This window comes from Talpa europaea (genome assembly GCF_964194135.1).
Source record: "Talpa europaea genome assembly, chromosome: 12".
Classification (NCBI taxonomy): Eukaryota; Metazoa; Chordata; class Mammalia; order Eulipotyphla; family Talpidae; genus Talpa; species Talpa europaea.
Genome location: NC_140079.1, coordinates 100,769,819 through 100,797,349, shown reverse-complemented (window position 1 = coordinate 100,797,349; position 27,531 = coordinate 100,769,819). Strand labels below are relative to the sequence as shown.

The 27,531-nt window shown below is 58.5% G+C and overlaps 1 protein-coding gene across 2 annotated transcripts; it reads left to right on the top strand.

The window, feature by feature from the left end:
* Positions 1 to 546: 546 nt before the first annotated feature.
* Positions 547 to 26,518, top strand: SEC14L5 (SEC14 like lipid binding 5; the record flags this gene model as incomplete). Of its 2 annotated transcripts, none has more annotated exons than XM_084249160.1 (15): positions 547 to 609; positions 12,567 to 12,716; positions 13,379 to 13,510; positions 14,403 to 14,531; positions 15,133 to 15,286; positions 18,004 to 18,113; positions 18,969 to 19,158; positions 19,423 to 19,511; positions 19,601 to 19,671; positions 20,916 to 21,087; positions 22,563 to 22,697; positions 23,797 to 23,931; positions 24,212 to 24,415; positions 25,310 to 25,488; positions 26,338 to 26,518. In XM_084249160.1, 15 exons carry the CDS (start codon positions 547 to 549, stop codon positions 26,447 to 26,449), a joined length of 2,025 nt encoding a protein of 674 aa, XP_084105286.1. In that variant the 3' UTR covers positions 26,450 to 26,518. The 2 variants fall into 2 exon arrangements, with proteins under 2 accessions (XP_084105286.1, XP_084105285.1); XM_084249159.1 differs by having other exon boundaries at positions 15,133 to 15,325.
* Positions 26,519 to 27,531: the final 1,013 nt, after the last annotated feature.

Sequence of the window (27,531 nt, the reverse complement as noted above, 5' to 3'; positions counted from 1 at the left end):
GTGTGACAGACACTTCATGTGAAATTTGTCAAAGACTGTGTGTGTGTGTGTGTGTGCGTGTGTGAGTGTGAGTGTGAGGGTATACTGGAGAAAAATGGGAGGGTGGATGCAACAATTCTTGGGGGAGTTATAGGGTCAGAAAGCCTGTGTGTAGCCGTGGGGCGTGTGGGTGACATGGATTATGGAAGGGTAAGAACTGTGAATGTGTATGTGCTTTCATGTGGGTGGAAGTGAGGGGTGTTTCTGGGAGCCCTTAGTGAGAAGGGACAGAGGAAAGTTTGGGGGTTCTGACTGCCTTTAGAAGGGTGAGGCTGGGGCAGAGAGTAATGAACAGGGCAGGGCTTTGGGGCCTGGCCTAAAGTAATTTGGGGTTCAGAGGGAACTGTGGAAGTGTGTGGATGGGGCCAGAGGGGGTTGGGACCCTTACAGGGGGCTAGGGGGCAGTGGACAGTTCTTGCCTCTGTGGAGAAGCTGCTATCTGGACTTCCCTGGTCCCCAGGCTGTGCTCTCTCCTGCCGGGTGGCTCCCGCTGGCTGCTGCGAGAACATGGTACAGAAGTATCAGTCTCCCGTGCGCATCTACAAGTACCCGTTCGAGCTGGTCATGGCGGTGAGTGACCCTGATTCTCAGACCCTTGTGTGACATGACTGGAGGGATGTGGTGAGCTGGTGATGGCAGGAGGAGGAAGTCCCTCAGACCCTCGGATCAGAAGGAATTTTCCAACTACTCAGATGACTAGGGGGACAAGCTTCCAGCCAGGGGCCTCTCCACCCAGCCATCCCACCTGTCCCCATAAACAGGACCCTTGCCCACCCGCCAAATCACAGGCCGTTCCTCCTCGTCCTTGTTGAAGCGCACACCTGCTCTTTCATCCCAGGCCCCCCAGCCAGAAGGCAAGGCTTTCAGGGGCCAGGCCTCGGCTGTCATTCTGGGTGACGGTCATAACAATAATAGCGCAGAGAATGACGGCGGTGTTCACGGAGGGTTCACGGTGCCCTCTTCACATGCGCCTCACCCTATTTCCAATAGCTTACGATTCCCACTTTACCTCCACTAAACTGACAGCAGAAACGTGGCCCCAAGTTCTGTGGCTTGGAAGAGATAGAGATCCAGGGTCCTTCCATGCTCACAATGCCCCCCCCCCCCCACCCAGAGCCTGGGACTAGGAGGGCAGAGGGTGTGGAAGCAGAGTCTGGACACAGTTATTTGCAGGGGAGTTGTGGACCGCCGCTGGGCCGCCAGTTGGCTGGAGGATTAGAACTGATGCTTTCTGCATCCGTGGGCTTGGCACCTTGTGGTTTCCTTCTTGGTGCCATCACACTGCCTCTTGGAACTCCCCTCCCTTCCTGGAAAACAGGGGTCGTACCATGGTGTCACGATAAGGGGTGGGTGGGGTGATGCAGGGCGCCTTGGACTTAGTGCCAGGCACACAGTAGGAACTCTCTGAGTGCAGCTGTCCCTGTTATCACATGACGTGGTCTTATAAATGATCGGATTGAACATGTGAGGGCCCCCAGCATCCTCCCTGGCCCCCGGCTGCTTTCATGTAGGGACATTCATGTCAGTTACCGTCTAGTCTTTCTACAAATCTCCACACCTGTGCTTTTAGTCGCCTAAAGGATTAAAATGCATCGTCCACACGTGTTGTGCTGTTCCATGTAGGTGGCTCCAGGTCAGGAAAGAGGCAGGAGCAGGTCTGGGGTGGGTTGGACTAGCTGGGTGACCTTGGGCCAGTGACCCGACCTCTCTGAGCCTTCACTCCCTATTTCTAAAACGGAGATCACATGGTTTCCAAATCCAGGCATCGTGCTGTGGATAAATGAGTCAGTATATGTAAAGTTCTGGCACAGATCAAGCGTCATTACTGAAATCGCTGCTGTTATTGCTGTCGCCTGTGGCTGTGTGACTTTCCTCATCTGTGATGGGGGGGCCGGACACAGGGGTGATGAACAGCCTGGGGTGTGTGGTCGGAAGAGCCGCGTCCCTTGCTCTGGCTGTGTCTTTGGAAGGTTACTGGAGTTCTCTGCCTGTGGGTGTCTACCCTTGTGAATTGGGGGTGGTTCTATGCTCCTCATAAAGTTTTTATTTGTTCTGAGGATTGAAAGTGACGATATTGGTGGGGGTGCAGGGGTGCCGGCAAAAGGCTGCTCCATGCCAAGCAGACAATAATGGCAGCTAAATATAAATCCACTTAGGTCTCCACCCAAGACTCCAGGCAGCTCACGTATTCTAAGACCCTAGGACTCACCCACCCGTCTGTCTGTCCATCCGTCTGTCTGCCCACCCTCTCAGCAGAAGAGACATGAGGTGCCTACTCCCGGGACCCATGATTTTCTCTCATGAAGCCCAGAGAAATGCCAATAGAACAGAAAACTCTTCTTATCACATGGGTTTAATGAAGGCAAATTTAATTGAACACGTGTAGGATTCAAACACATAATCACTGCACTTTAAAATAAAACCCGCCCGCTAGGGTCACCGAGGACTATACTTACAAGACCAGTAACTTCACCATGGCCTCTCTTGGGGTCTGTGAAGCAGGTGTGAACGCTGCCAGGTGCAGCAAGGAAGGCAGGCCTCAGTTTACCCCTTGTTCTTCCGCCTGTGGGTGCTGATGTGCAGAGGCCAGTGGATACAGGAGGACAGGAAGCCTTGCAGGTATCTATCATCTGTGTCTGTGCCGACTATTTGTGCTTTTCAAAGGGAGAGTGTGACTGTCACCTGGCTATCCACACAGGCCTTGCAGTGAGAGGCCACAAACCCTGGCCGCCGCCGAAGCCACTTAGTTGACTGTTTACAAAACACCACTGTCCCCAAAATAGCTGCATAACTCCACATAACTTGCGCGCTGTGTGGGCACAGAAGGAGTTTTCTGCACTTAATGTCCGTCTTTGTCTCTTAGCTGCGCAGCCGCCCTCAGCTGGGGTCGGGCGCCAGGGGGATTTTGGGCAAACTCAGCCGTTTCCCTGCATCCGAGCAGCCCACGAGCTGCCTTTTTTTTTTTTTTTTCCTGCTTCACAAACCGCCTTGAGGATCAAAGCGTCCCCGGCTGGCCACAAGCGGATGACAGCAATTGGGTTCGTGGAGTTAGCCATGAAAGGGCAGGAGGCCAGCTTTCCAGAGCCAGGCTCAGAATGATTTTTTGACTTATTTTTCCCTTTTGTCAAAAATGTAACCAGTCTAAAGGACGGACGAAGGATGGACACTCGCTCCTTGGGCCACGCCCCTAGGCATTGATTCTGTCACTGAGGGTGACATTCCAGAGGCCCTGCTTTCTTGCTCTTGCTAGCTTTCTGTATTGTTTGGCTCCAAACAATAGCCTTGTATTAACTTGGCAAAGAGAACAAGGATTCAGACAATGGGGCAGAGCCTGTCCAAGCTTGGGGAGGGTCTCTGGTGCCCATGGGTGGGGATCCGTAGGCGGGGGTTTGTGGTGGCCCCTGAGCGTAGGACACAGGCTGTCTCCTAGACTGTGCACTGGGGTCACTCAAGACCTGAGGGTCACCCCATGTTTTGAATGGCTTCTCAATGTCTGGGCTCCCTGCCCACCAGGTGGGACTCATCCCAGTTTCTCGCCCGGAGAACTCAGCTCATAAAGGGCCTGCTCCTGTGGTGTGGAGCCGAGGACCTATCACTTCAGGTTATTATTATTACTCACTGTTTACAGCTCTATTGAGCTGTGACTCACATACCACACAACTCTCTCAGATAAAGGGTACGAGTCAGCGTGGTTTTTGTGTCCTACACCTTCCTTGTGCAACCATAAAATTGTATAGACATCTTTAGAATTTTAAAAATATATTTATTTATTTAAGCATACAAGAACTAGGGTACAGGCCAGAGGTACAGGGGTGAGAGGATTCACCAGAGACAGAGTGGGGAGCAGAACAGGCAGATCCACTGAAATACACTGCTGCGGGGAAAGCAGGAGAGACAGGAGAGGTCTGCTGCGCCATGTGGGTAGTTCCCTGGCTGGTCAGGCATCGAACTCATGCTGCAGTGGCTGCAGATAGCTTCATAGGTTGCGTCTTAACCCCTTGCACCACCAGGGAGGCCTGTTAGAATATTTTTTTTTTAAAGATTTATTTTATTTTATTTTATTATACAAGCACTGGGTATAGTCAGAAGCGCGGGAGGGTGAGAGAATTCACCAGAGCCAGAGCGGGGAGCAGAGCAGGCAGAAGGACCGAAGTACACTGCTGAGGGGAGCAGCGGGCGGCAGGAGAGGTCTGCGCGCCATGTGGGACCCTCCTCCAGTGGCTGGGGAGCAGCCGGGGATCGAACCTGCGCTGCAGAGGCTGCGGGCAGCTTCACAACCCAGCGCTCAACCGCTGTGCCACCGGGGAGGCCCCCCGTTAGAATATTTTATCACCCTAGAAAGAAATGTTGTGCCCTTAGATCATCCTCGAGTCTCCCCAACCCCTGTTTGCCCAACCAGGAAGCTTTAACTCTATGTCTCATGTCTATGGATTATTCTGAACATTTCACAGCAAGGGAACCGAGGTGCATGCAGGTACTTCATTCCTTTTCACAGCTGAATACTATTCCACTGTGGGTAGACTGTATTTTGCTTATCCATTCATCAGTGGATGGACATTTAGGCTGTTGCCAGCTTTGGGCGGTGATGACTATGCCGCTGTGAACACACCGGCACAGCTTTACAGGTGGACGTGTTCCTTCCAAAGAAATTCCTGCTGTGAATGGCGGTGTTGACTCCTACAGCTTTAAGCAGGTTCTATTTAAAAGCAGATTCTACTTAAAATTTCATCTGACACACACGTACACAGAACTCATCCGGTCTCAGACTCTGTTCTGAGCACCTTTAATTATCAACTCACACTGCCACTGCCACCCCATAAGGTAGGTTCTGTGGGTCCCTAGTCTACAAAGGAGGTGACTGAGTCACAGAGGGGTGGAGACATTACCCAGGGACCCAGGGTGAGTGTCCGGCAGGGGGGAGGTGACTGCAGGCTGTGTTTGCACCTCCCCACCATCCTGTCTCTCAGCACTAGGATCTGTGGTTATGGGGAGACCAACTGAGTGGTTTGGGGCCAACTGAGTATCCCTGCAGGGCAGTTACCATCAGGACTGTGCCCGAGGGCCCTCATCCCCCAGGACACCACAAATGGGAGCATGACCGGAGTCCACAGACCTTGGCTCACAGAGGGCAGGCGAGGCTGACAGAGGCCTGCAGCCTTTGCCGGACACCATGTGCCCAGCCCTTTAGGCTGGTGCAGGGACAGGCGCTTTTGTAACAGCCTCAGCCATAGCAGAGGGACCCGCAGAACTTCCAGGGCTAAGGAGACTGTCCCTTCGCCGCTATGTGGGTCTGCTAGGGCTATGCTCACTGCCACAGTGTGGTGGCTCAGGACCACAGAGAAGCATGGCCAGGCAGCTCTGCAGGCCAGGTCTGCTTCAGGTGTCGGACAGGGCCGGGGTCTGCCGAGGGCACTGGGGACGCAGCCCTTCCAAGGCCTCTTTCTTCCTGCCTGGCTCCTGGCAGTTCCTGGGCTTGTGGTTGCAAGATCAGTCTTTAGGTGGCCTTGTCCCTGCATGTGTGCAAATGTCCCTGCTGGTGACACCAGTCTCTGGGATTACAGGTGCATTGATTACCTCTGTAAACCCCGTTTCTAACTAGGGTGGCAATTGAAGGCATCTGGGGTTAGGACTCCCATATGCATTTTTTTTGAGGGGGAGGCACAAGTCTGCCCCTAACATTCAGCAAATGGCCGAGATTTGCACTTCAGACATTCCAGGTGCTGGTGCTGGCCTAGTCAACACTGAGCAAGAGGCCACAGGCTGCAGGGTGAGCTCCCCATAGGAAGCCCTGAGGTTCAGGTCATCTCTGATTCTGCAAACCTAAAGGAGGAAGACTGACTGACAGGGTAGAATTTCGCGAAAGGGTTATGGAGGTGAAGGCTGTTGTCAGCAATTCGGTGTTAAAATATTTAAAGACCTGCCTTTTGTATTGATAAACAGCTTGTAATTTAGCAAATGGGTTATTAATAAGGAGCAACCTCTGAAGGTAAATCCTTGCAGCCCAGGCCAAGGCAATTGCAGGGGGAGTGGTTGTTATGGACAGGCTTTTAATAAAGCAGCAGGGGCCTTATTTAAATGAGTGTAAATGAGTTCCCCGGAGTCTGTCATCTGATCCTGTTGCTAACAGATTAAGGGAAGCAACATTTTCCACCCTGGATTGCTTAGGCCCTTCCAGGCCCTGATTTTGTCTGGGAGAACAGGGGGACAGCTCTGCTCAGCAAGGGGAACTTCTGATTTCACGGGGCCTTGGAACAGAACGCCAGCTCTCCTCCGCCGGGCCATGCACGCTTTGTTGCGTTCCACAGTCATCTGCTGAGGTCCCCTGTGTGCCTAGCACTGTGCTGGGTGCCCAGGCTATAACGCAGCTGATTTTTAGCACACTGGAAATGCATGGTTATTCTATTATTTTGCTTGCAGGTCTGTCCCCATGGAAGTTGCTTATTTAATTTTTTTCTATGGATCCTTTCATTAAAGTGATGAAGGTGGGACCATGGCTGGCTGGGTTCTGGTTGTCTAGAGTCTGGTTCTCCTGACTTGGTCCCTGCTTATCTTCATAAGAGTTTGTCATTGTGTGTGTGTGTGCGCGCACACACTCATGCTTCTGTGCAGCAGGCAACTGGCATGTGGGATGATTTGTAGTGGAGGAAGAACATTGTGAGAACTCTGCAAATGTCCCTGAGGGCAGAACTAGCGGAGGAAATGAACTTGGCTCAGTTGGGCCCCTGCGAGTGAGGAAGTGACTGGCAGGGTCTGTGGGGGGATCTTATGATATCATCAGGGAGTTCTGGCAGGAGATAAGCAGGGGAGCAACATGCTCAGATCTGGGGCTAGGGGGCTAGGAGACCTCCTGGTGGCCATGGGAAGTAGGGAGGAGGGATGGAGGGATAGGTCCCTTCCAGAGGCCAGGAGAGTGTGTGGAAGCAGAAGAGACACGGCCTGGCGTGTTCCTGAGACACCCGGGAAATCCAAAATAGCGTCTCCCCCCATCCAGATCCTGACATGCTGCTAAATGCCAGGACGCTCTGGGCCGGCCTGCTGCCTCCTCTTCCCTCCCCAAACCATCAGGGGCACCAGCTGATCCTGGAAGTCCGTGGGCACCGAGCATGTTCATGGGAGGGAGCGCCTCCTGCTCCCCACGCGTGGGTGTGAATCCTGGGTGCAGCAGATAAACTGGGCCCACTAACCGCCCTGCTCCCCCGCGGCCCGGGATCCACGACAACTAGCACCCGTGTTCCCCTGCGTGTGCACAGGGCGGGTGACGAGCAGACGCACTCATGTGTTTCTTCACCTGTGCAAGGAGCACCTTTTGGAACTTGGCTCTCCATGTGGCGCATGAGCAGCACACACAGGCCCTTGCATGCCCCGGGGTGCAGCGAGAGGCCGGCTCCTGTGGGGTGGGGAGCGCTCCCCAATCTCCCACTCAGGTACGCGCAGGGCAGTGCTCCCAGCACCCACGCTTTTCTTCCTTCCTTCCCTCGTTGAGCGAGTGCTGGCTGGTGTCTGCGTGTCCCAGGTGTGGGCGCGGGCACTGGGGAGTCGGGTGGGGAAGAAAGCGGGCATAGAGACAGCGGCGCTGACTGGAAACAAATAAACACAGATACAACACTAGTCCAAAGTCGACGTGGCCAGTGCTTCTGGCGGGACTGAAACTGCCGACAGGATGGCTTATTAGTTTTCTTATTGTACTAAAATGTAGATAACACAAAAGTTACCATTTTCACTCTTTTTCCTTTTTGAAGATTTTATTTATTTTTGCGTAGAAGAACTGGGGTGCAGGCCAGAGGTTGGGGGTGCGGTGAGAGGATTCACCAGAGACAGAGTGGGGGGCAGAACAGGCAGATCTGACTGAAACACACTGCTGAGGGGAGCAGCAGGGAGACGGGAGAGGTCTGCTGCGCCATGTGGTTTGCTCCCTGGCCGGGGATTGAACTTAGGCCACAGGGGTGATAGAGCTGAGACTGAACCCGAGGGCTACCAACGAAGCCCAACCATTTTCACTCTTTTTACGTGTACAGATCAGTGGCGTTAAGTATGCTCTCAGTGTTATACAACCATCACCACCATCCTTCTCCAGAAGTCTTTCTTCTTCCCAAACTGAAACTGTGCTAAACACTAACTCTGCCGGCCCCCTGCCCCACTCACCATCTACTGTCTGTGAATTTGACTCCTCGAAGGCCCTCACATCAGCGGAATCAGACAGCATTTGTCTTTTGATGTCTGGCTTCTTTCACTAAGCACATTGTCCCCCAGGTTCACTCATGTTGTGATGGGCATCCAACTCCATTCCTTTTTTCTGGCTGAATAATATTCCACTGTATGGATGAGCTGCTTTTCACCCATCCGATTCAGCTGTCAGTGGACACCTGGGTTGGTTCCACCCTTTGGTTGTGATAACACTGCTGTAAACCTTCATGGACAAACATCTACTCGAGTCCCTGTTGGTTTACTCTTGCTCATTAAGAGAGATGTCCTATGTGGCGTGTGACTATGCTGATGCTGTCCAGATTATCTCCTGGTAACCTCTATAGCAGCCCTTAGAAGCAGGGACCCCTCATTGTCTCCTTTTTTTTTCCTGAGGAAACTGAGCCTCAGAGACTTGAGTTGAGGTCGCCCAGCTGCCCGCGCGGCTGGGGCGGCATCGATGCCGAGTGTGTTGTCTCGGCCGCACACCCTGGCACTCTCGCTGTGTCCTGGTGCCCCGGCTGCAGGGCCTCTGCCTCTGTCTCTGTCCTTTCTGTTTCCTGAGCTGGCTTTGGCTAGAAGAGCAGCAGGTCTTCAGCTGCAGGGACAGCTGGGTATACTGTTTTCATGGACTGTATGCAGCTGTCATTTCACGAAGCTTCTGGAAAAGTGTTGCCCTGGATCCATCATGCCTGTGTCTCTTCTTCAGCTGGGGTGACTCTCTGCCATGGGTGTTTGCTGGCTCATTCAGCAAACACTGTTTGAGTAACTCTACCACCATTTGGGAGACTAACTCAGTGGAATACTATTCAGCCAGGAAAAGGAGCGAAGCACTGACACCTGTTACAACCTGGCTGAACCTGGCAAATTATGCTGCTGAGTGAGAGAGGCCAGATGGTGTGTGATTCCATCTCTATGGAATTTCAAGAAAGAGCAAAATCCATAGTGACAGAAGGTGGATCAGTGGTTGCCTAAGGCTGGAGAGGGGAGAATGAGGAGTGACTGAGAATGAGCACGGGTTTCTCTTTGGGGTGATAAAATGTTCTGGAATTAGATGTGTGGTTGCACAACTTGGCAAATGCACTAAAATCACTGAATCGTATACTCTAAAATGGAACATTTTATGGTTGAGATTTGTCTTCATTGAAAAGGAAGTTGGGGGCCTCCCCTGGTGGTGCAGTGGTTGAGCGTGAGGCTGCCCACAGCCTCTGCAGTGCTGGTTTGTTCCCTGGCAGTCCGGTGAGGGTCCCACAAAAAAAAAAAAAAAGGGAAGTTGGGGGAGTTAGGGAATTCATAGCTATCTGCCTGGGGTCTCCCAAGATTGTAGGGGGTGAACGAGGAAGGCTCCAGAGAGTAATCAGGGAGGGTGCACCTTGGGTGCTGGTCCCCCGGGAGTCAGAGTCCCGAGTCCCGCATGCAGCATGGAAACGGAAGGGTAGGCGCGGGGCCAGAGTGCTTGTGTGCGGTGGCACCTCTCCACGCTGGTGCTGGGGCCGGCAGTATTGGGTTCCAGCTTCCTTGAATTTGCATGAGGAAGAGCAGGAAGGAAGGAAGGAGGGGCTGAGGGAGCAGCTGTCAAGTGATTAGCAGAAATAGCTTTTCTGTACTTTATTGAATCTCATTCTTTTTTACAATTTAAATTTATTTAACAAGAGCTTATGTGGTGCGCACCATGTGCCAGGCACTGTTCTAAGCACTTCACAGAAAAGGACGCCCTTATTCCCCGACACCGCAGGCAGGTCGCCCCTTTCCTATTCTCCTTTTCACAGATGAATGAATGAAGGAACTTGATGACTCATTCAAGGTCACACAGCTGGGAGGAGGCTGGGCAGAGATTCAAACCCAGGCCCGGAGCACGTGCCTTGAAGGGCTGTGCTAAGCTGACCCCCGCTCATTTGTCAGAAGTGTCTGCCTAGGTCAACTAGGTGCTAGACATTTTGAAAAGCACTAGGAACTCAGGGGTGACTCCCCTCAGCTTGGGGGGCATGACTTCCTCTGGCTTCTGCAGTTGGGGCGCATGAAGGAAGGAAAGAGGCCCAGCGGAGCGCTCCTTGGAAGATTCTGTAATTGCTGCCGGGGTAACCGAGCCTGGAGCTGGGCAGGTCTGGCGAGGAAGCCAGGGTTGTGTGGCTGCAGGCCCATGTGGCTGCATGCTGAGTGCATCCACGTGGATTTTTGCAGCCTGGGGGGGCCCTCGGAGGCAGTCCATGGACGTTTCTACGGCCTTTGCCTGCTGCAGCCTGCACAAGTGGGCTCTCGCCCGGGGCCAGCTGTCCTTTCCAGTGTGGCCTCCTGGCAGAAGAGCTGTAACCAAATCCTCTGCCATCCTGTGTCCCTGAGGTGCCCAAGTGTGTGTTTGTGCAGCAGCGAGACACTCCGGCCTGATTTGTGGGGACAGGAGTGGCATCAGGGGACCCGAGGCAGGCCCCGTGACCTGGCCCACGCTGGGAGGGCCGGTGCCGTGCTTGTGGTGGGGGCCTGAGGCGTGTTTCCGGGCAGCGAGACTCAGCCTTTGCAAAGCACCGGTACTCGTGACGTGGCCAATGTCTCCGAGGGCAGCTCTGGGTTTGGGCCTCAGGCAGACTGCCCCATGTGCCCGCCCTGCCATTTAGCGGCTGTGTGATCCCGTGCAAGCCGCTCTGCCTTCCCGAGCCTCAACCTGCTCCTCCGTAAAATTGGGGAAACGAGGGCACAGATGGGCCGCCTTCCGTCAACGCCAGTGACCACAGTGACGACTCGAGCCCCCACAACCCGAGGGCGTCTCCGTGGACAATCCTCCGACCCTGGAGAATGGGCCCTGGGAGGGGCTCCTGATTCGGGGGACCCCGCCTTCCAGATGGAGCCTCAGCCCTGACCCCAGGGACTGGGGGGCTCTGTCGTTGGAGCTGGGGCTGCTTGAAGGCAGCCATGTTCTGCCTGTGACCACAGGGCAGGCTCAGCTGGAGCCCTGTTATCTGGGGCTCCAGATGGGGCTCCTCTGATGCAAGGTCTGTCACGACGGGAAGTCACCCCGGGCGCTTGGCAGCCTGGGCTCCCCGCGTGTTCGAGTCCATGGCTGTCACGCCCTCCCGGACCCTTCCTTGGGCTGTTCGGGCCACTGGCAAGTGTCTCTGTTGGTTGTCGTTTTCTTATTAGTCCCCAGAATGTGTTGAGAGAGGAGCGGGCACAGCTCTGGGGTCTGTGCAGCCCTGCTTCGGAGCCCAGGCCTCCCTCCAATGCCACAGGCAAACAAGTTCATGGCTCAAAGGCGTGTAAGTGCCATGAAGGACAGAGCTAGAAGGGCAGAGAGGAGGGAAGGAGGCAGCCTTGCAGGTGGCGGGAGGGGGTGTCCCAAGAAGAGGGACCAGCGCGTTTGGGGGGGAGTCCAGAAGCAGAGTAGGAACCAGGGGTCCTGGGACCTGGTCAGTATTCCCAGTGGATGCGCGGGGAGCGCACAAGCCCTGTGGCAGGGACCACCCTGCGCTATGTCTGCACCCTTCCAGACCACCAAGCCGGGTGCCCTCTGGGGGCGCGGCTGGCGCAGGGCTTGGGACCTGAGACCTGAGGGCCTGACCCGGCTCCGCCCCCCTGCGGGGCAGCTCCTTCCGCGTGGAGAAATGTCTTTGGAAAGAGGGTTCAAGCCCCCCTCTTCCCCCGCAGGGGTGGGACCCAGACCCCAGGGGCTCCCACGGGGCAGGCCCCGCGTGCACAGACGCTGGAGAGCGGCCGTCCTCCGGCCCCGGGGGATCCTCTGGGCTGGCCCTGCAGGGCCTGGAGTGACACCAAGGGCGCCCCACCCCCGCCCACCCCCGCCCGCCAGCCAGATGGGTGGCGCCTCCCCGCTGCGACGGGAGGGGGGAGGTGTGTGTCCTCACAAGCCCGCACTATTTTCGGAGCTCGCCTTGATCCCCTTGCGGGGCCACGTGGGCTGTGACAGGCGCGGCAGCCTCGCGCACCCCGGCCTCCCCCTGCGACCCGCCCGCCGCAGCGCACCTGGGGGCGCAGCCTCCACCACGCGCCCGCCTCGGCCTCGGGGCTCCTGGCCCGGAGAGACCCCGGGGCGTGCGGCCCGCCCGCTTGTCCCACGGTGTGGGGGGATAAGGGGTGTGTCTGCGGAGCCCCCATCAGGTGGAGGGGACCCTTCTAGGCCTCGTTTTCCCTCGTGATGTTGGATTTTGTTAAATTCTCCCCCCAAAAGGTGCCTTCTTTTAAGGGGCCCCAGGGAAGCGCGCTCTTCCTTCCGAGGCCAACCTGGGATGCGGGGTCCTCCGAGGGGCTGGGGGGGCAGCAGGGAGCCCGGCGGGCACGCCCTCCCCGGAGCCCGGGGTCCCTGGCCGCCGCAGCGCCCCTCCCGCCTCTGCCCCCAGGCCTACGAGAAGCGCTTCCCCACCTGCCCGCAGATCCCCGTCTTCCTGGGCAGCGACGTCCTGCGCGAGGCCCGCAGCGCCGACGGGGCGGTGCACGAGGTGGAGCGGAGCTGCCGGCTGCGCGTGGAGGCCCCGCGGCTGCTGCGCAAGGTGGGCCGGGCAAGGTGGGCCGGGCGGGGCCGCGCTGCAGGGGCTGGGCGGGGGCGGGGCCGGAGGCGCGCAGGCCTCGGAGGCCAGGGCGCGGCTGGGCTGGGTGTGGGGGTGATGAGAGCCGGGAGGGGGTCCTGGGGGGGTCGCAGGGAGGAAGGGGGTGGACAGGGCCCCGCGATCCTGCCGGACAGGTGTGTGGGCTTGCGGTGGGGCCAGCGACTGTGAGTGTGTGTGGGGGCGGCGGGGTCTGGTGACCCACCTGGCGGATGGGCAGGATGGGGCAGGCTGGTGGGGTGGAGTGGGGCTGGGGGAGTCTGAGCATCAAGTCCCTAGTACCTTGGGGACTGGGAGATTCTGGGTTTGGGAGGGGTGTGGGTCCGGGGAGCTGCCCCCGGGATGGTAGACTGGCACAAGTCGGGTCAGGAGCTGGGTCTGGGGTGGTGGTAGGTGCAGAGTAGAGGCCAGGGAATGGGGGCACGGGGTCTAGGGGTCCCAACCTGGGCTCGTGGGCACACATGGGGCCAGGGGTGGGGATTCCAGAGATCTGGGCTGGAGCAGGCGGGGCAGTGGGGGCGCCCGGGTGTGGGGTGACGGAGCTGGCCCTCAGGGTTTGCTCCCTCAGCCGCACCCACCTGCAGCCGCAGCTGCCCCTTCTCTTGCAGATCGCGGGAGTGGAGCATGTGGTCTTCGTGCAGAGAAACGTCCTGAACTGGAAGGAGCGGACGCTCCTCATCGAAGCCCACAATGAGACCTTCGCCAACCGCGTGGTGGTCAAGGAGAACTGTAGCTACACGGTGCGCCCCTAGGCCCACCCCAGGCCCCAAACCCCAGCCTGCCTTCAACCGCCTCCCTCCCTGGCATCATCAGATAAGACAGAGAAGCAGGAGACAGCTGCAGTTCAGACAAACAATGGAATGTGTATCCGCACATCACAATCTAATTGTTGCTCATTGTGTATCTCAAATCCAAATGGGACTCGTGTCCTGTGCTTCAGTGGCTAAACCTGGCAATCCTGCCTCGACCCTGCTCTCTTTTCCTTCCTTCAAGAGACTGTGCCTCAGGGCCTCCCCTGGTGGCGCAGCGGTTGAGCGCTGGGCTGCGAGGCTGCCCACAGCCTCTGCAGCGCCAGTTTGCTCCCCGGCCGCCAGCGAGGGTCCCACAAAAAAAAAAAAAGAGACTGTGCCTCAGTTTCTTCATCTGTAAGAAGGGGCCAGTGAGCCTACCTGCCATAGGTTGCAGGAAATTACATGAAGCAGTGTGTCCAAAGCCTTTGCCGAGCGCCGCACACACTGTCCTGTACAGCTTCCCTTTGGAATAATGAATGATCAGAGTTAGTCTTCAGTGCATGCTAATAGAGCACCCCTGTGTGCCAGGCACCCTGACAAGTGCTGGACCCCCAGTGGGGGCCAGTTTGCCTGCCTGGTGCCCTCATGGAGCTGTATCGTTATAGTCACATGATTTTAGGGGACAGAAGCGCAGATATCAGACCCCCCCTTCAATGGCCCCTCATGGGGGGCTCTCTGTTCTCTTATACCTTAGACATGTTCTCTGGGAGGGGGCTCCCCACAACCCCTCGGGGGACAAGCTGTCTCGTGCTCTGGCTGGCCCAACTCACCAGGAGAGCCCGGGGAAGGGCCCGGCCTCCCTCACGCTGAGACCCTGGCGCTACCCCTCCCTGGTTTTCAGGTCCACCCCGAGAACGAAGAGTGGACTTGCTTTGAGCAGTCTGCCTCGCTGGACATCCGCTCCTTCTTTGGCTTCGAAAGTGCCTTGGAGAAGATCGCCATGAAGCAGTACACAGCCAATATCAAGAGGGTGAGGTAGCTCTGCAGGGCCCTGGGGGAGGGCACGCCAACCCTGGTTCATACCCGGCTCTGCCACCTGAGCCCAGGTGACACAGGGCGAGCTGCTTAGCCTTCCCTAGCCTCAGTCTCCTCATCCATAGAATGGGTGTTCTGATCAGGTCGCGTGAGATTGACGGGGCAGGGGGGCAGCACCCGCCCTGTAACAGGGGCACCACGGTCATCGTCTCCATGCTCCCTGCTGTTGGGGGCGTGTGTGGTGAGCTCTCTAGACAGAGGAGGGACGTTCTGCAGGGCTTTAGCTGCTTACAATTGTTGCAGCTTGGTTTAAAGATCTCAGACCCGCCACTGAGTCTTTGTAGGTGGCGGAACCGGTGAAATGAAGTTGAATACTGTGTTCTATCAACGCAGTGTCGGCATCAAATTCATTTGTGGGCTGTTTTTGCCTTTGTTTGGAGAGTCTTTGTCTTGGATCCTGGGAGAATCTGGCACTCTCGGCCCATCTCCGCGGGACTGGCCGCATTTCTGTAGTGGCCGTGGGCTCGGGGACTCCCAGGCGGGACGAGTCTGGGGGCTGCACCTGTCCTGACGTGTCTGGCTTCTCTGGCTTGCAGGGGAAGGAGGTGATCGAGCATTACCTGAACGAGCTCATTTCCCAGGGCGTCTCGCACATTCCCCGGTGGACGCCTTCCCCGGTGCGCGAGGAGAACGCCTGCTCCCAGGCCGGGCCGCGGGCCCCCCGCTCCATGCAGGCGGCCGAGCCCTGCAGTGGCCCGGGCCCAGCTCCTGAAGCCGCCTGCACCGATGGTAGGTGTCGGTCATGGAGCCCCGGGGGCAGGGGACTGGGCCTGCAATGGCGCCTCCTGCCTCCCCCGCCTGCTTCTTTCCTCTCCCTCCAGCCCAAGAGCCAGAACTGGTTTATTTCTAGACCAGGAATCGACCTGATCTAGTGCCTCCAGGCTGCCCTTCTCTCTGCTTTTATTGCTATTTTTAATTACATGAGTAATGCTTGATCATGGTAGAAAAAAAATTCAGACTGCTTGGAAGACGCGAGAGGGGAGGAAGCTCCTCCCCCAGCCCTGGAGGCAGCAGAGTTGTGTGTTTCTGTTTCCTGATGTGATCCATGCAGATACGTGTACACGGTGTGTACACACACCTCCACGCAAACACGCATAATCCACAGTGAGCAGATGAGAGCTCCTGGACAAGCCGTGTGCTAGTTGCCTTTTTGACTTCCCGCTGCTGCCTGGACAGCTTTCTCCGTGTGTCCAGCCTCTCATGGGTTGGTTGCACCATAACTTATTATTATTTTAAAAAATTTTATGTATTTATTTTTATGTAGAAGAACTGGGGTACAGGCCAGAGATGCAGGGTATGAGAGGATTCACCAGAGACAGAGTGGGGAGCAGAACAGACAGATTGACTGAAATACACTGCTGAGGGGAGCAGTGGGCGAGACAGGAGAGGTCTGCTGCGCCATGTGTGTCAGCTCCCTGGCCGGGATTGAACTCAGGCCACAGCACTGATAGTGCTGAGACTTAACTCTTAGGCCAACAGGGAGGCCCCACACCATAACTTACTAATAAACACTATGTCTGATGAGTTTATTTAGCTAGTCCCATATTGATAAATATTTAGATTGCTTCCTTTTTAAAAACACAAATAAGTGGACGTCTTTGTACTTCAGGTTTTAAAAAATGTTTGTATGAGTCTGTATACCTAATGCAACAGGTTAAAAGTTGAATCGCTGTGTCACAAGTTTAAAAGCAGCCAAAATTTTAGGCCTTCCAAGAGGCTGTGCTAATGAATGTCCCCACTGTGAGTGTGGGACACTATTCCTGACCTCACCTAGTTTCTCCCAAGATTATTAAATGTTTAAGCTTCTGAAAGACAAAGCGTGACTGCTGGTAGATTAGTGGCCACTTCTGTCCTTAGGAGTGAGGCCAAGCATTATTTTTTCCATCATTAGGGACTCTGTTTTCCTTGTTTTGTGGACCTCATTCTTCTCCTTTGTCCATTTTCCTATTTACCCATTGATTTCTTATTGTTTTCTAAAAACTCTTTGCATATTAAGGCACTTAGCCTTTTGTCATGTATCAGAGTTTTGTTGACATGGAAAATGTTCACATTATGATAGTTTAGGAAACAACTCCATGCTCATGACGAATGTTTCCCTGGGTGATGGTGAGGGGCCTGTCTGGCCCAGACATTCGCCATGTAGCCAAAAATCCATCTGGGACTATGTTCAGGGAGAACAAAATTCATTCCTTCAACAAATGCTGATTCTGCACCTACTGTGTGCACTATGGCTGCTATGCTATGTGTACTTTTAAAAACATGAAGATTCTTTTACAGCAGTGCACTGTGGCTCTTCCTGTGCACACACTCACTGGGCGTGCCCTGGGCCCTCCCCACTTTGCACCAGCCCTCTCCTTCCTCCTCCATCTGTGCCGTCCACCAGCAGGGCCGGCCCTCGGGATGGCTGGTGGGAGGCACCGGCCTGCCCCGTGCAGCTCAGAAGACTGAGCCTTTGTGTTCTGAGGGAAAAAAGGCTCTTCACGGCTGGGAGGCCGGAAGGATGCTGGGGTCTCCTGCCACCCTCGTGCTTTCTCCCTCACCCCCCTCACCCCTCCCTATCTCCTGCATGTCTGCTCTGTCCACTCTTGAGTGCTCTGGCATCTGGACAGCCCTTTCACCCCCACCAGCAGCCCTCTGCCTCCACTTCCCCCGTTGCCATGATCTCCAGCCCTGGGCTCTCTGGGAGGGATCAGAGGGGTCCTGCTGCCTGTGCTAATGTTCCATTTGCACCCCAAGAGCAGTTTTGCCCATGGGGCTGGTGCTTTGTCTCCCCAAGGCTGAGATGTCACAATGCCAGGGCCCAGGCCTGCCTGCATCTGCCACCCTGACAGTTGAGCATGGCCAGGGGGCCTCACGGCCCTAAGTGCCGGCGCATGCGGATACTGACCAGCCCAGTCGTGTGAGAGAGGACTGAGCAGTGGGGATGGTCCCTGCAGCTCCTGGGCGTGTTTTGGGGTCAAGCCTTACCCCCTACCCTAGGTCGGGGAGGTGGAAAGACAAGGAGCTCAGGCCATGAACCGCGTCTCCACGCGGGGCTCTCCGACCGCTCTCGGCTGCCACTTAGTCCTCTCGAAAGTGGACAAGAGTGATCTTGGCCCCAGGGCGTCGGGGGGGCCTCCCGAGAAGAGCGTGTCAGTAAGCGTGAGATTATGTGTTAATACTCGGGGGCGTCTTTACTTCCAAGCATCAAAGGAAAGGAGAGATCACACGCAGCCTGAGAGGCAGCCGCCCGGCGCGGGTTTTCGGAGCACCTGGGAGTGGGCTAGAAAGCCCCGCGTATCTGGAGCCCCTGTGGCTGTCGTTGCCCTCGCGCTCGGAGCCCAGCGAGCTGGGGGTCCCGGAAAGAATGGACCATGGGTGAGGCCACGTGGTCTCCGCCCCCGCCCTGACCCCACTTCTTCCACCAGACAAGCTGGACGCGGACTACATCGCGCGGTGCCTGGGCCGTCTCACCCCCATGCAGGAGAGCTGCCTGGTCCAGCTTCGGCACTGGTTGCAGGAGACCCACAAGGGCAAGGTGGGTGCAGGGCTGGGGCTGGGGAGCAGCTGCACATCACGGCTACCGAGCGCGGGCCCCGGGGAGAGGGGCCAGGACACAGGTGTGCGATTCGCAAACCGGCACTGAGGTTTCCCCTTCTTCTCATCACATTCTGTGTCGTGTGTACCCCATCGTGGGGCTCCCCAACCTCAGCACCACAGGCGACACACCTCAGAGCCACTGCCGTCCTGCCCCGCGAATATCGCCCTAAATCGAGGCGCACACCGTGGTCTCCCAGGCCTGGAACGGAACTGACACTGGGCAGCACTCTGCCGAGCGTGCGGAAGCGCCGCGTCTCAGAAAACAGCGTGCCCCTTAACTGAATGTGTCGCACCAGCCCGGGCAACACGCCCTGTGGGGAAGCCGCCCGCCGGTGTGGGGCGCAGGCCGCGAAGACCAGCGCTGCCGGCAAAGCTCAGTCAAGAGACGCAGTCACAAGGGTGCGCCCGTCTCTGAGGCTGGACGGATCTTTACGGGGGCCGTCCTGGGCACCGGGGGTGCTGGGCAGCATCCCTGGCCTCCCCCGCTAGGTGCCAGGAGCCGCCCTGCAGGGTGACCATCCACACTGGCCTGGCATGGAAAGATGTCCCCAGGGGCTGCCCCTTCATGGAGGACCAGCCCAGTGTAGCCCGGCGCTCAGGGGCCAGGCGAGGGAACGGCAGAAACAGGCGGGCAGAGGAGCCCACAGGCCCGGGCAGCCTGCGCCTGGGTGGAGCTGCGTGGTGCCCCCGGGTCCTTTATCGGGTCCGTGTGACAGGTGGGGCAAGGCTGGTTTTCCTTGCCCTCTGTGCCCCCAGGGCACCACCCACGGGCTGGCTCCGTCTCTCCTCCCAGATCCCCAAAGATGAGCACATCCTCCGGTTCCTGCGGGCTCGCGACTTCCACCTGGACAAGGCCCGGGAGATGCTGTGCCAGTCCCTGCTCTGGCGGCGGCAGCACCAGGTGGACGTCCTTCTGCAGACCTGGAGGCCCCCCGCCCTCCTGGAGGAGTTCTATGCGGGGGGCTGGCACTACCAGGACATAGGTGCGTCCCCACCTACCTGACGGGTGCCTTAGGCACCCCCACGTCCCACTCTAGGATCTCATTTCTCTTTCCGACTCTTTCTGGGATCCGGAGGTGACCGGGCAGAGGGTAGTGGGTAAATGGATGGGCCAGGAGGTGGACAGCCCCACCCGGCCAGCTCCTTCTCCAGGAAGGTGACGGAAGAGTGACGTTCTGGTGGCTGCTTGGATCCAGCCCTTTCGTCAGCATCCCCTGAATAACGTCCTCTCTCTGCTTGGTCCCAAGATGGCCGCCCCCTCTACATCCTGCGCCTGGGCCACATGGACACCAAGGGCTTGATGAAGGCCGTGGGGGAGGAGGCCCTGCTGCAGCACGTGAGTCGGGCTCCCCCTCCCGAGTGCCCGGGCTGCCTGTGGGTGGAGCAGCAGAGTGAAAGTTTGCCAGCACGTTCTCTGCCTTCCAGGTTCTCTCCGTCAACGAGGAAGGGCAGAAGAGGTGTGAAGGGAACACGAAAGAGTTTGGTCGTCCCATCAGGTAAGAGCCCGGGGTCAGGAGCAAATTCCCCGGAATACTGCAAGCGGCCGGGGGCCGTGGTGCAGGGCCGGGGGGCCGGGCTCTCCGGGGAAAGGGCCTCACAGCTGTGACAGTGAGGCCTGGCGGCTGGGGCTGTGTCCACCTGTCCTGTGTGGATGGGGAAGCTGAGGCCCCGTGGTGAGCCCCTCCAGGCTGCCAGGCGGGTGAGTGGCACAGGCGGCATTAGGAGCTGTTGGGTCTGGCTGCAAGCTCAGCCCTGACTTGCTGCCACCACCGAGACCAACGCTCTCCCTCCTGCTCCGTCTGGACACTCTCGCCCACGGTCCAGCGCATGGGCAGCTGCCAGGGCACGGCACCTGCTGTCCCTCTCTGACTCGCGCGTCTCTGCTGGACAGGCTTCCCAGCCCCTCCTGGCAGCAGCGCCCCCAGAGGTCGGAGCTTGTCTGAGCAGCTGTTCCCTCTCTGTAAAGCGGGAACCAGGGCACGTCCAGGATCCTGTAGGGAGGCTCAGAAACCAAGGCCCTCGGTCAGCGGCACTCACTCTCCCCCTCTAACAGCCCTCAGGCAGGGACAGGTGGACCTTTTACTCTGAAATCTCCTGATAAAGTTGGTTTTCATGGGTGCGGGGGAGGGGCGCTCAATCAGGGGCCTGTCCAGAAGCGAGGTCACCCCAGGAGGCTCAGCTGACAGGGTGCTAGGAAGGGACCCCTTGCAGGGCTGGGTCAGGTGAAGACCTGGAGCAGGGTGGGAGGCTCCCGGGAGCAGGCCGCTGGCTGCTGTGTCCCAATCATGACGTGGAGGCACAGAGAGGTGAGGTGACTTGGCCAAGGCCACACAGCAGTGGCAGGAGCAGGCTCTGAGCTGCGCCGCTGGGTGTGCGCTCAGCCTTGTGCTCATTGCTCAGCGTCCTTTTAGCTCGGTGGGGATGGGGGGCCGGCTTTGACCGAAGCAGGCATGTGCCCGGCCTTGCAGAGTGCTTCGACCCTGACCCCAGCAAGGGAAGATGGGGAAGTTGCCTGGGCACACGGTGGGGGGCTCACCCCCAGACACTATGCTCTGAGCCTCTTCACCACATGGCTTCCCACGTGGAGGACCCACGGGAGCCGCTGCGGCCCTGCTCCTGGTGCTGCCGCACTGCGCCTCTCCATCCCCCTTCTGCCAGCCCCCAGGTCCCCACGGAGGGTGCTGGGCACCCTGGAAGGGGGTGGATCCAGGTAGAGCGAGGGGTCCCCTCTCTGCCGCAGCTCCTGGACCTGCTTGGTGGACCTGGAGGGGCTCAACATGCGGCACCTGTGGCGGCCGGGCGTGAGGGCGCTGCTGCGCATGATCGAGGTGGTGGAGGACAACTACCCTGAGACCCTGGGCCGGCTGCTGATCGTGCGGGCGCCCCGGGTCTTCCCTGTGCTCTGGACGCTGGTAAGAGCAGAGTGGGGGGCCCCTCCCGAGGGGCTGGGGCAGTCCCCTCCGTCACGTTCCGTGTCTCCCAGAGGCAGCTTTCTGGAGATGTGGCCCGTAGCCCACTGCCCCCTTCAGGTGTAGAACTGGGGCTGACAGTGTAATCCAGAGCAGGGCGGCCGCACCGCTCGCTCCAGGACATCCTCATCCCCAAAGGACACCTTGTGCCCATCAGCAGTCACAGCCCCCGGCCCGGCCTGGCATCCACCTGCTCCCTGTGCCTGTGGGGGGCCTGGGCATCTCCACAGACAGACCCCACAGGGGCCGCCAGCGTCTGCTCCTCCCACCCAGCAGAACGCTTCAAGCATGTTGAATCAGGCTCCCCCCTTTTATGTGCAGACAACATTCTTTGTGTGGTGAGACTACGTCTGACATGACCTTGTCCTGATCAGGGAGACGAGAGACCCCCAGACCTGTGCAGCCTCCCTGCTCCCAGGGGCCGCTCAGGGGGTGCTGGGGGCTGTGCTACAGGGCTTGAAGACTTCTTGTCCGCCATGCACAGTGAAAGACACCTGACATTGCGACTGGGCACACGCATGCATGTATGCGGCTGCGTGTACACACACGAGCACACACCCGCGCACACACTCACGCCCCAGCATGAGACCTGTGGTGTGGGTGCCTCACCTGAGAGCAGCATTTACCCAGATCGCTCCGGTCATGGGGGGAGGACAAGAGGGGGAGCTCCATGCTGAGGTGGTGGCAGGAGGGAGAGGCCCTCAGGGACTAGCCTCTGCAGCAAGCCGGGCACCCCAGGGTGAGGGACAAGAGGAAGGGTGGCGGTGAGGGCTGGGGCTGCCAGTGGGAGTGTGCCTTTCCCGGCCTGGTTCTCATCCCGTCTCATGCTACTAGCCCTCAGAGGCCACCCCAGGTGGAAGCCAGGTCCCCGAGTCCCACAGGAGACAGGGGACCCCCTCCTGGAGTGGGGGCTGAGGAGGGTGACCCACATAGGTGGACTCTCAGTTCTCTGACCATCTTTGGCGGGTGGCACTCCTTGCTGAGTTGCCTGTGCACGGCCATGCTAAGTCCCTCCCTCCGCGCCCCGCTCCCTCCTTCCTCCCCTATTTATTGAGAACCCACACCAGCATCGGGGTGCCATGAAAAACCAGATTGACAGGCAGTATTTCAGGGCTGAAATAGTTCCCATCTGGGATAAACAGCACATGGTCATCCACACGTGGAATATTACTCAGCGATGAAAAGGGCACCGACGCAGGCTCCTGTGCAGGCAGACCCTGTGAAGGAAACCAGACACAAAGGTTGCAGACGTTGTGATTCCAGGTCTCTGGAGTGTTCAGAAGAGCCGTAGAGACAGAAAGCACCCGGGCGGCTGCCAGGGCTAGGGAGCGGGGATGGGGCCTGCCTGCTGACGGGTGGTGGGCCTGTTTTGGAATAAGATAGAAAAAAGCCCGCGACTTTCCACCTCCTCATCTCAGATCAGCCCCTTCATCAATGAGAACACCAGGCAGAAGTTCCTTATCTATAGTGGCAGCAACTACCAGGGCCCAGGGGGCCTTGTGGACTACCTGGAGAAAGAAGTGATCCCCGACTTCCTTGGGGGAGAGTGCGTGGTGAGTCTGCTGCTATGCCCGAGACCTTGGGGGGAGGAATGGGCTGCGGCCTCTGAGGAGCCAGGGATCGCTGGGGCTGGGCTGGGGCATGGGGAGAAGATGGTTCCCTGCAGGGGTGGGGATTGCCAGGGCCAGGGCACAGGGTTGGGGATTGCCAGGGCCAGGTGCAGGGTTGGGATTGCTTGGGCAGGGCCTCGGTGGCAGGACACCTAGGCAGGCAGCCTGCTGAGTGTGTGCTGCTCCCCCGGGGCCGCTGGTTACCTCCCTGTTGCCAGCCTGCCTCTTTGGGAGCAGCACTTATTTCAGAAGCTGCCCTAGGTCAGGTGACTCCTCTGTGAAGGGTGGGCCTTACTTTCTGGGTCTTTCAAAAATCGTGAACGAAATGTAAGTTTCTGGAAGCCCTAAGACCAGGCCAGTCAGCGCTCGCTGCTCCAGCTCGCCCGTCCACGATGGTTCTGGCGGCAGCTGAGATCACCTGCTGGGTGGGCACATAACAGGATGTATGCCCAGCCCACAGCTGCCCCTCAGCCATGCCCCGACCCTTCACTGGCCACTGGGGTGAGCTGATGGACAGGGCCCCCTGGGTCGCAGCTGTCTGATCTCGTCTGGCTCAGAGGGCAGGTTCCTTTCCCTCCTCTAACAGAAACACCCACCAGCCAGCTTGCATGATATCTGGGTGGAAAAAGGCATTTCCTAGGAATTCCCCCAGCTTGCTGCTTCTTTCCACATATGCATGATTAATGTGTAGCAAATGGCCTGGAGGTCCGAGGACGGTGGACAGAGACCCCACCTGGGGGGTGTGTGCGCCCCAGCACACAGAACCTGGAGCCCACCAGCACTGCAGTGAGGAGCAGGAGCTGGGGTCTGCGCTCGGCTCAGCCACTTTCTGCTGTGTGACCTTGGGCAGTGGCCTGGCCTCTCTGAGCTGCCTCCTTCTGTGAAACGGGAGAACAAGTGCTCCTGCCACAGAGGGGTTCTGGGTGTTAAACGGGGTCCCGCGGCCTGGTGCCTTTCTCGTGAAGGTGTAGATGTGGTTTCACGGGTACAGGGCACCCTTCTGTGCGTCAGCCCTGACCTGCCACCTTGCCTTTGTCCCCAGTGTAACGTTCCGGAAGGAGGGCTGGTGCCCAAGTCCCTCTACTTGGCGGAAGAGGAGCAGGAGCATGCAGACCAGCTGCGCCAGTGGCGGGAGACCTACCAGTCAGCCAGCGTGCTTCGCGGGGCCCCCCACGAGGTGCGGGGCCCCTCCTGGGAGGGCCCCCTGGGCTGGGAGTCATCTTGGGAAGGGCCCGAAGCAGAGACTGACACAGGATTCCGTGCCAGCAACTCGGTTCCGCGTGTTGGTCAGGCAGCAACTGTGGGTCGCCCCCAGATGTACCAGATAGAGGGTCTGCGGGACCCTCAGCGCCCTCCCCCGTGGTGGCGGGTGGGGGCAGCCCTGCGCCGACTCCGGCTTCCTGCCTAGAGGCGGGGAGGCTCTGGCCTGGACTCTCAGAGCTCGCCTGTCCCCGCAGGTGGCCGTGGAGATTCTGGAGGAGGAGTCGGTCATCACCTGGGACTTCGACATCCTCCGGGGGGACGTGGTGTTCAGCCTGTACCACACCAGGCAGGCGGCCAGGCCGGGCCCCGGGGAGCCGGCGGACCACAGCAGGGTCCTGGGCACCGACTACAGCCGCGTGGAGGCCCCCCTCATCTGCCGGGAAGGGGAGAGCATCCAGGTGGGCACCTGGCTCGTTCCTTCCTTCGTCCCACAGGGCTGAGCGTGTGCCGGGGTGGGTGCGGGGGCCCCATGGAGACAGACTCGCCCCAGCCTCAGGGGCCTGCGGGCCACGGGAGGGAAGGGCTGGGGGACTCCAGAGCCTGGCCTCACACTGGGGGCTAGTGCAGCACTGGGCGTGGGGCCTCGGTCTGCCCCGCTCACATGCTCCCCGCGGCTTCCGGGCACGTCAAGTCCCAGAGCCCACGTGACAGAGAAAACGCAAGGTCGTGTGGCGGGCGTGTGGGCCACCCCTGCTGACCCCACGTGCTTGCAGGTCACACACCACAGTCCCAGCACACACACAAGCACTCATACCACACACATACACACACAGGCACCCACACCACATGCTGACACACATGTATAGACGCACAACACGTGCACGCACAGGCCGCACAGCTGCACACTTGTGAACACACATACACTCCACACCCCCGTGCGCGACACCCAGCAAGCACTGCAGAGCTTCTGGGTTGCTGAGCTGCGGGCCGTCATGCACGCCAGCACACTGCCCGCCACCAGCTCATTGAACACCCCAAGCCTCTCTCAAGCAGCTCTTCTCACCCTGACGCCCCCTTTCTTGCTCTCCCTAAGCCCTCAACACTCACCACTGCTCCCCCCTGCCTCGCTCCGCAGCTCCTGGGCTTGCAAGTCCCACAACAGAACAAAACCCACTTCCAGGGGGTGAACCAGGCATGCACTGCGGCCCCGCAGCAGCAACCCCCATGCCTGAGCCCCCCAAGCCAGAAGGGCCCTCAGCTGCAGGGAGAAAACACCAACGGGCGTGAGGGTGGAGGGGGAACCTGCAGGGGCCTGCAGGGGCGGTGGTGGCAGGTGTGGTGCTGTGTTCCAGGGCTCGCACGTGACCCGCTGGCCTGGCGTCTACCTGCTGCAGTGGCAGATGCACACCCCCCCGGACAGCGCGGCCTGCGGCCTCCAGGGCGCGGAGGATGTCCTGGCCGCCCGGCACAGCCCTGGGCCCAGGTGCAAGCTCCTCTACTACTATGAGGTGCTGGCGTCTGAGGACTTCAGGTAGGTGGGGCCTGGCAAGGTCCCTTCCACCCCGGCGGGGCTGGTGCTGGTATTGTTAGAACCTTCCAGCGGGTGGTCAGAACTGGGGTGGGACGCCGCGTCCAAACTGCTGCCGGCGAAACTTACCGAAACCCAACGTACCAGGCTGGTTTGTCGGGGGAGAAGGGGAGCCCGAGCGCTCGTTCTTGAGCTCCCCTCATTCCTATAATTCCAGGAAATGGTTTAGAACATTCCAGAGCAGTCCTAGTCTGTTCTAGACAGGGCCTCACCGACTACTTTCCCCGAGAGTTGCTTTCAGAGACACGGGGTAGCGGGTAGGACGTCCTGGCTGCTGCGTGCCGAGCTGGATGGTGGGACTGCGCCTCGGGCCGCCCCCCAGGAGGGCTGGGCCGCTGGGGCATGGAGTGGGAGGTCACTAGACAAGTGGGCGGGAGAGAAGGAGCTGCTGGCAGTCTGTGCAGACCTGCTGGGCACCGAGACGAGGGACAGCAGGAGCTGAGTGCAGGCCAGTGTGGCCTGATTGCAGAGCCTGGGTGAGGCAGCAGAAGGGCCAGCCTGCTCAGGCCTGGGCCCCCGTCTGGGCCACACTTAGTCCGCAGGTCCCTGAGTGGTTTGCGGCAGGCTGGGCTTTCTGCTGGGGGTGCCAGGATGCAGGAAAGTGGGGGAGCTTCATTCTCATGACTTCCCTTGCTTTGCACTTGGCCTCTGCCCCCTGGGGGGTTACCAGCCCTGTGGAACAAGCCCGGGGGGCCTCATTTGCAGCATCAACAGCTTTTCCGCTGCTGCGCGTGGGCCCCAGGGCCGTGTCGCCAGCAGAAGGTGACGCGTGTGCCTCGCCCTCCGCCCCAGGGGCTCCATGTCCAGCCTGGAATCCTGCACCAGCGGCTTCTCCCAGCTCAGCGCCACCACCTCTTCCTCCTCCTCCGGCCAGTCCCACAGCAGCTCCCTGGCCTCCAGATAGCCAGCCCTGAACCCAGCGGGGCAGCTACTGGCCTCCAGCATCCAGAAGTGGCCAGGACAGAAAGCTGGCTGGTCTCGGGGCCTGGACCGTGGGGGCTGCAGCCTGGGTCTGGTTGCTCCTGAAGTCCGGGTGTCTGGAACCAACAGCAATGACCCAGCTGGTGGATTCGGGAGGTTGCAGGACAGAACCATCTTCTTCAGACTTCCAAACAAAAAGCCAATGGATGCCTTCCCCACGCAGGGAGCCTATCCCCTGAGGCTCCCTCCCTCTCCCCCAGGACCCTATGAAGGCAAAGCGCATCCATCTCAGATCGTCTTACCAGCCTGCTTGAGCACCAGGGTCCCTGAACCCGTCATCATAGTTGCCGGGGGAACGGAGAACACTGACTGGCCAGCAGCGTCCTCTGTCTAATCTGGACCAATCTCTGTGTGGGGAGGGGAGATGCGGTGCTTGGTCCTGATGCCATCTGTTCTGGAAAGCACAAGTAGGGCGTCTTTAGGAATATTGGGGTCCCTTCCAGAAATGGGGGAGAGAGTTCTGGGTTAAGAAAAATAATGGGTGCTCACCATAATAACTGGTTCCGTGGTGATGCCCTGCGTCCCTGGGTCTGCGTGGTGAGCAGCTAAATGAGTCTCAGGCTTTCTGAGTCACAGGCTTTCAGCTGAATGAGTCTCACTACTTTCTGTAGTGAGCAGCTCACCCTGGACTGGAATTCCATTTTCCCTATCCTTGAAGGGGAAGGCCTAATCCTGACCACCCTACACTTGAAGAGCGTGGGAAGGCCCAAGGCTTCTACTAAGTCCAGGCGATGATGACGTGGTTCTGGTTGTCATTTTACTCTGCTTCCTTCCTCCCCTGGGAGCTATTTGATTATGACTTCTTGTAGTGGTAAGTCACCGAGACCCACACCAAAGAAATGACCATGCGCATCTGCTTCAGGTCAGGCTGGATCCAGGTGCTCAACATGGTATCAGGACTCCTCTGGGGAGTAGAAGCTGGACTTTGTTGTGTCTGTCCTGGGGCAGATGTGACCCCTGAACCAGTACTAATATTGGTAGACACCTTCGGTTCTTGCATGGGAG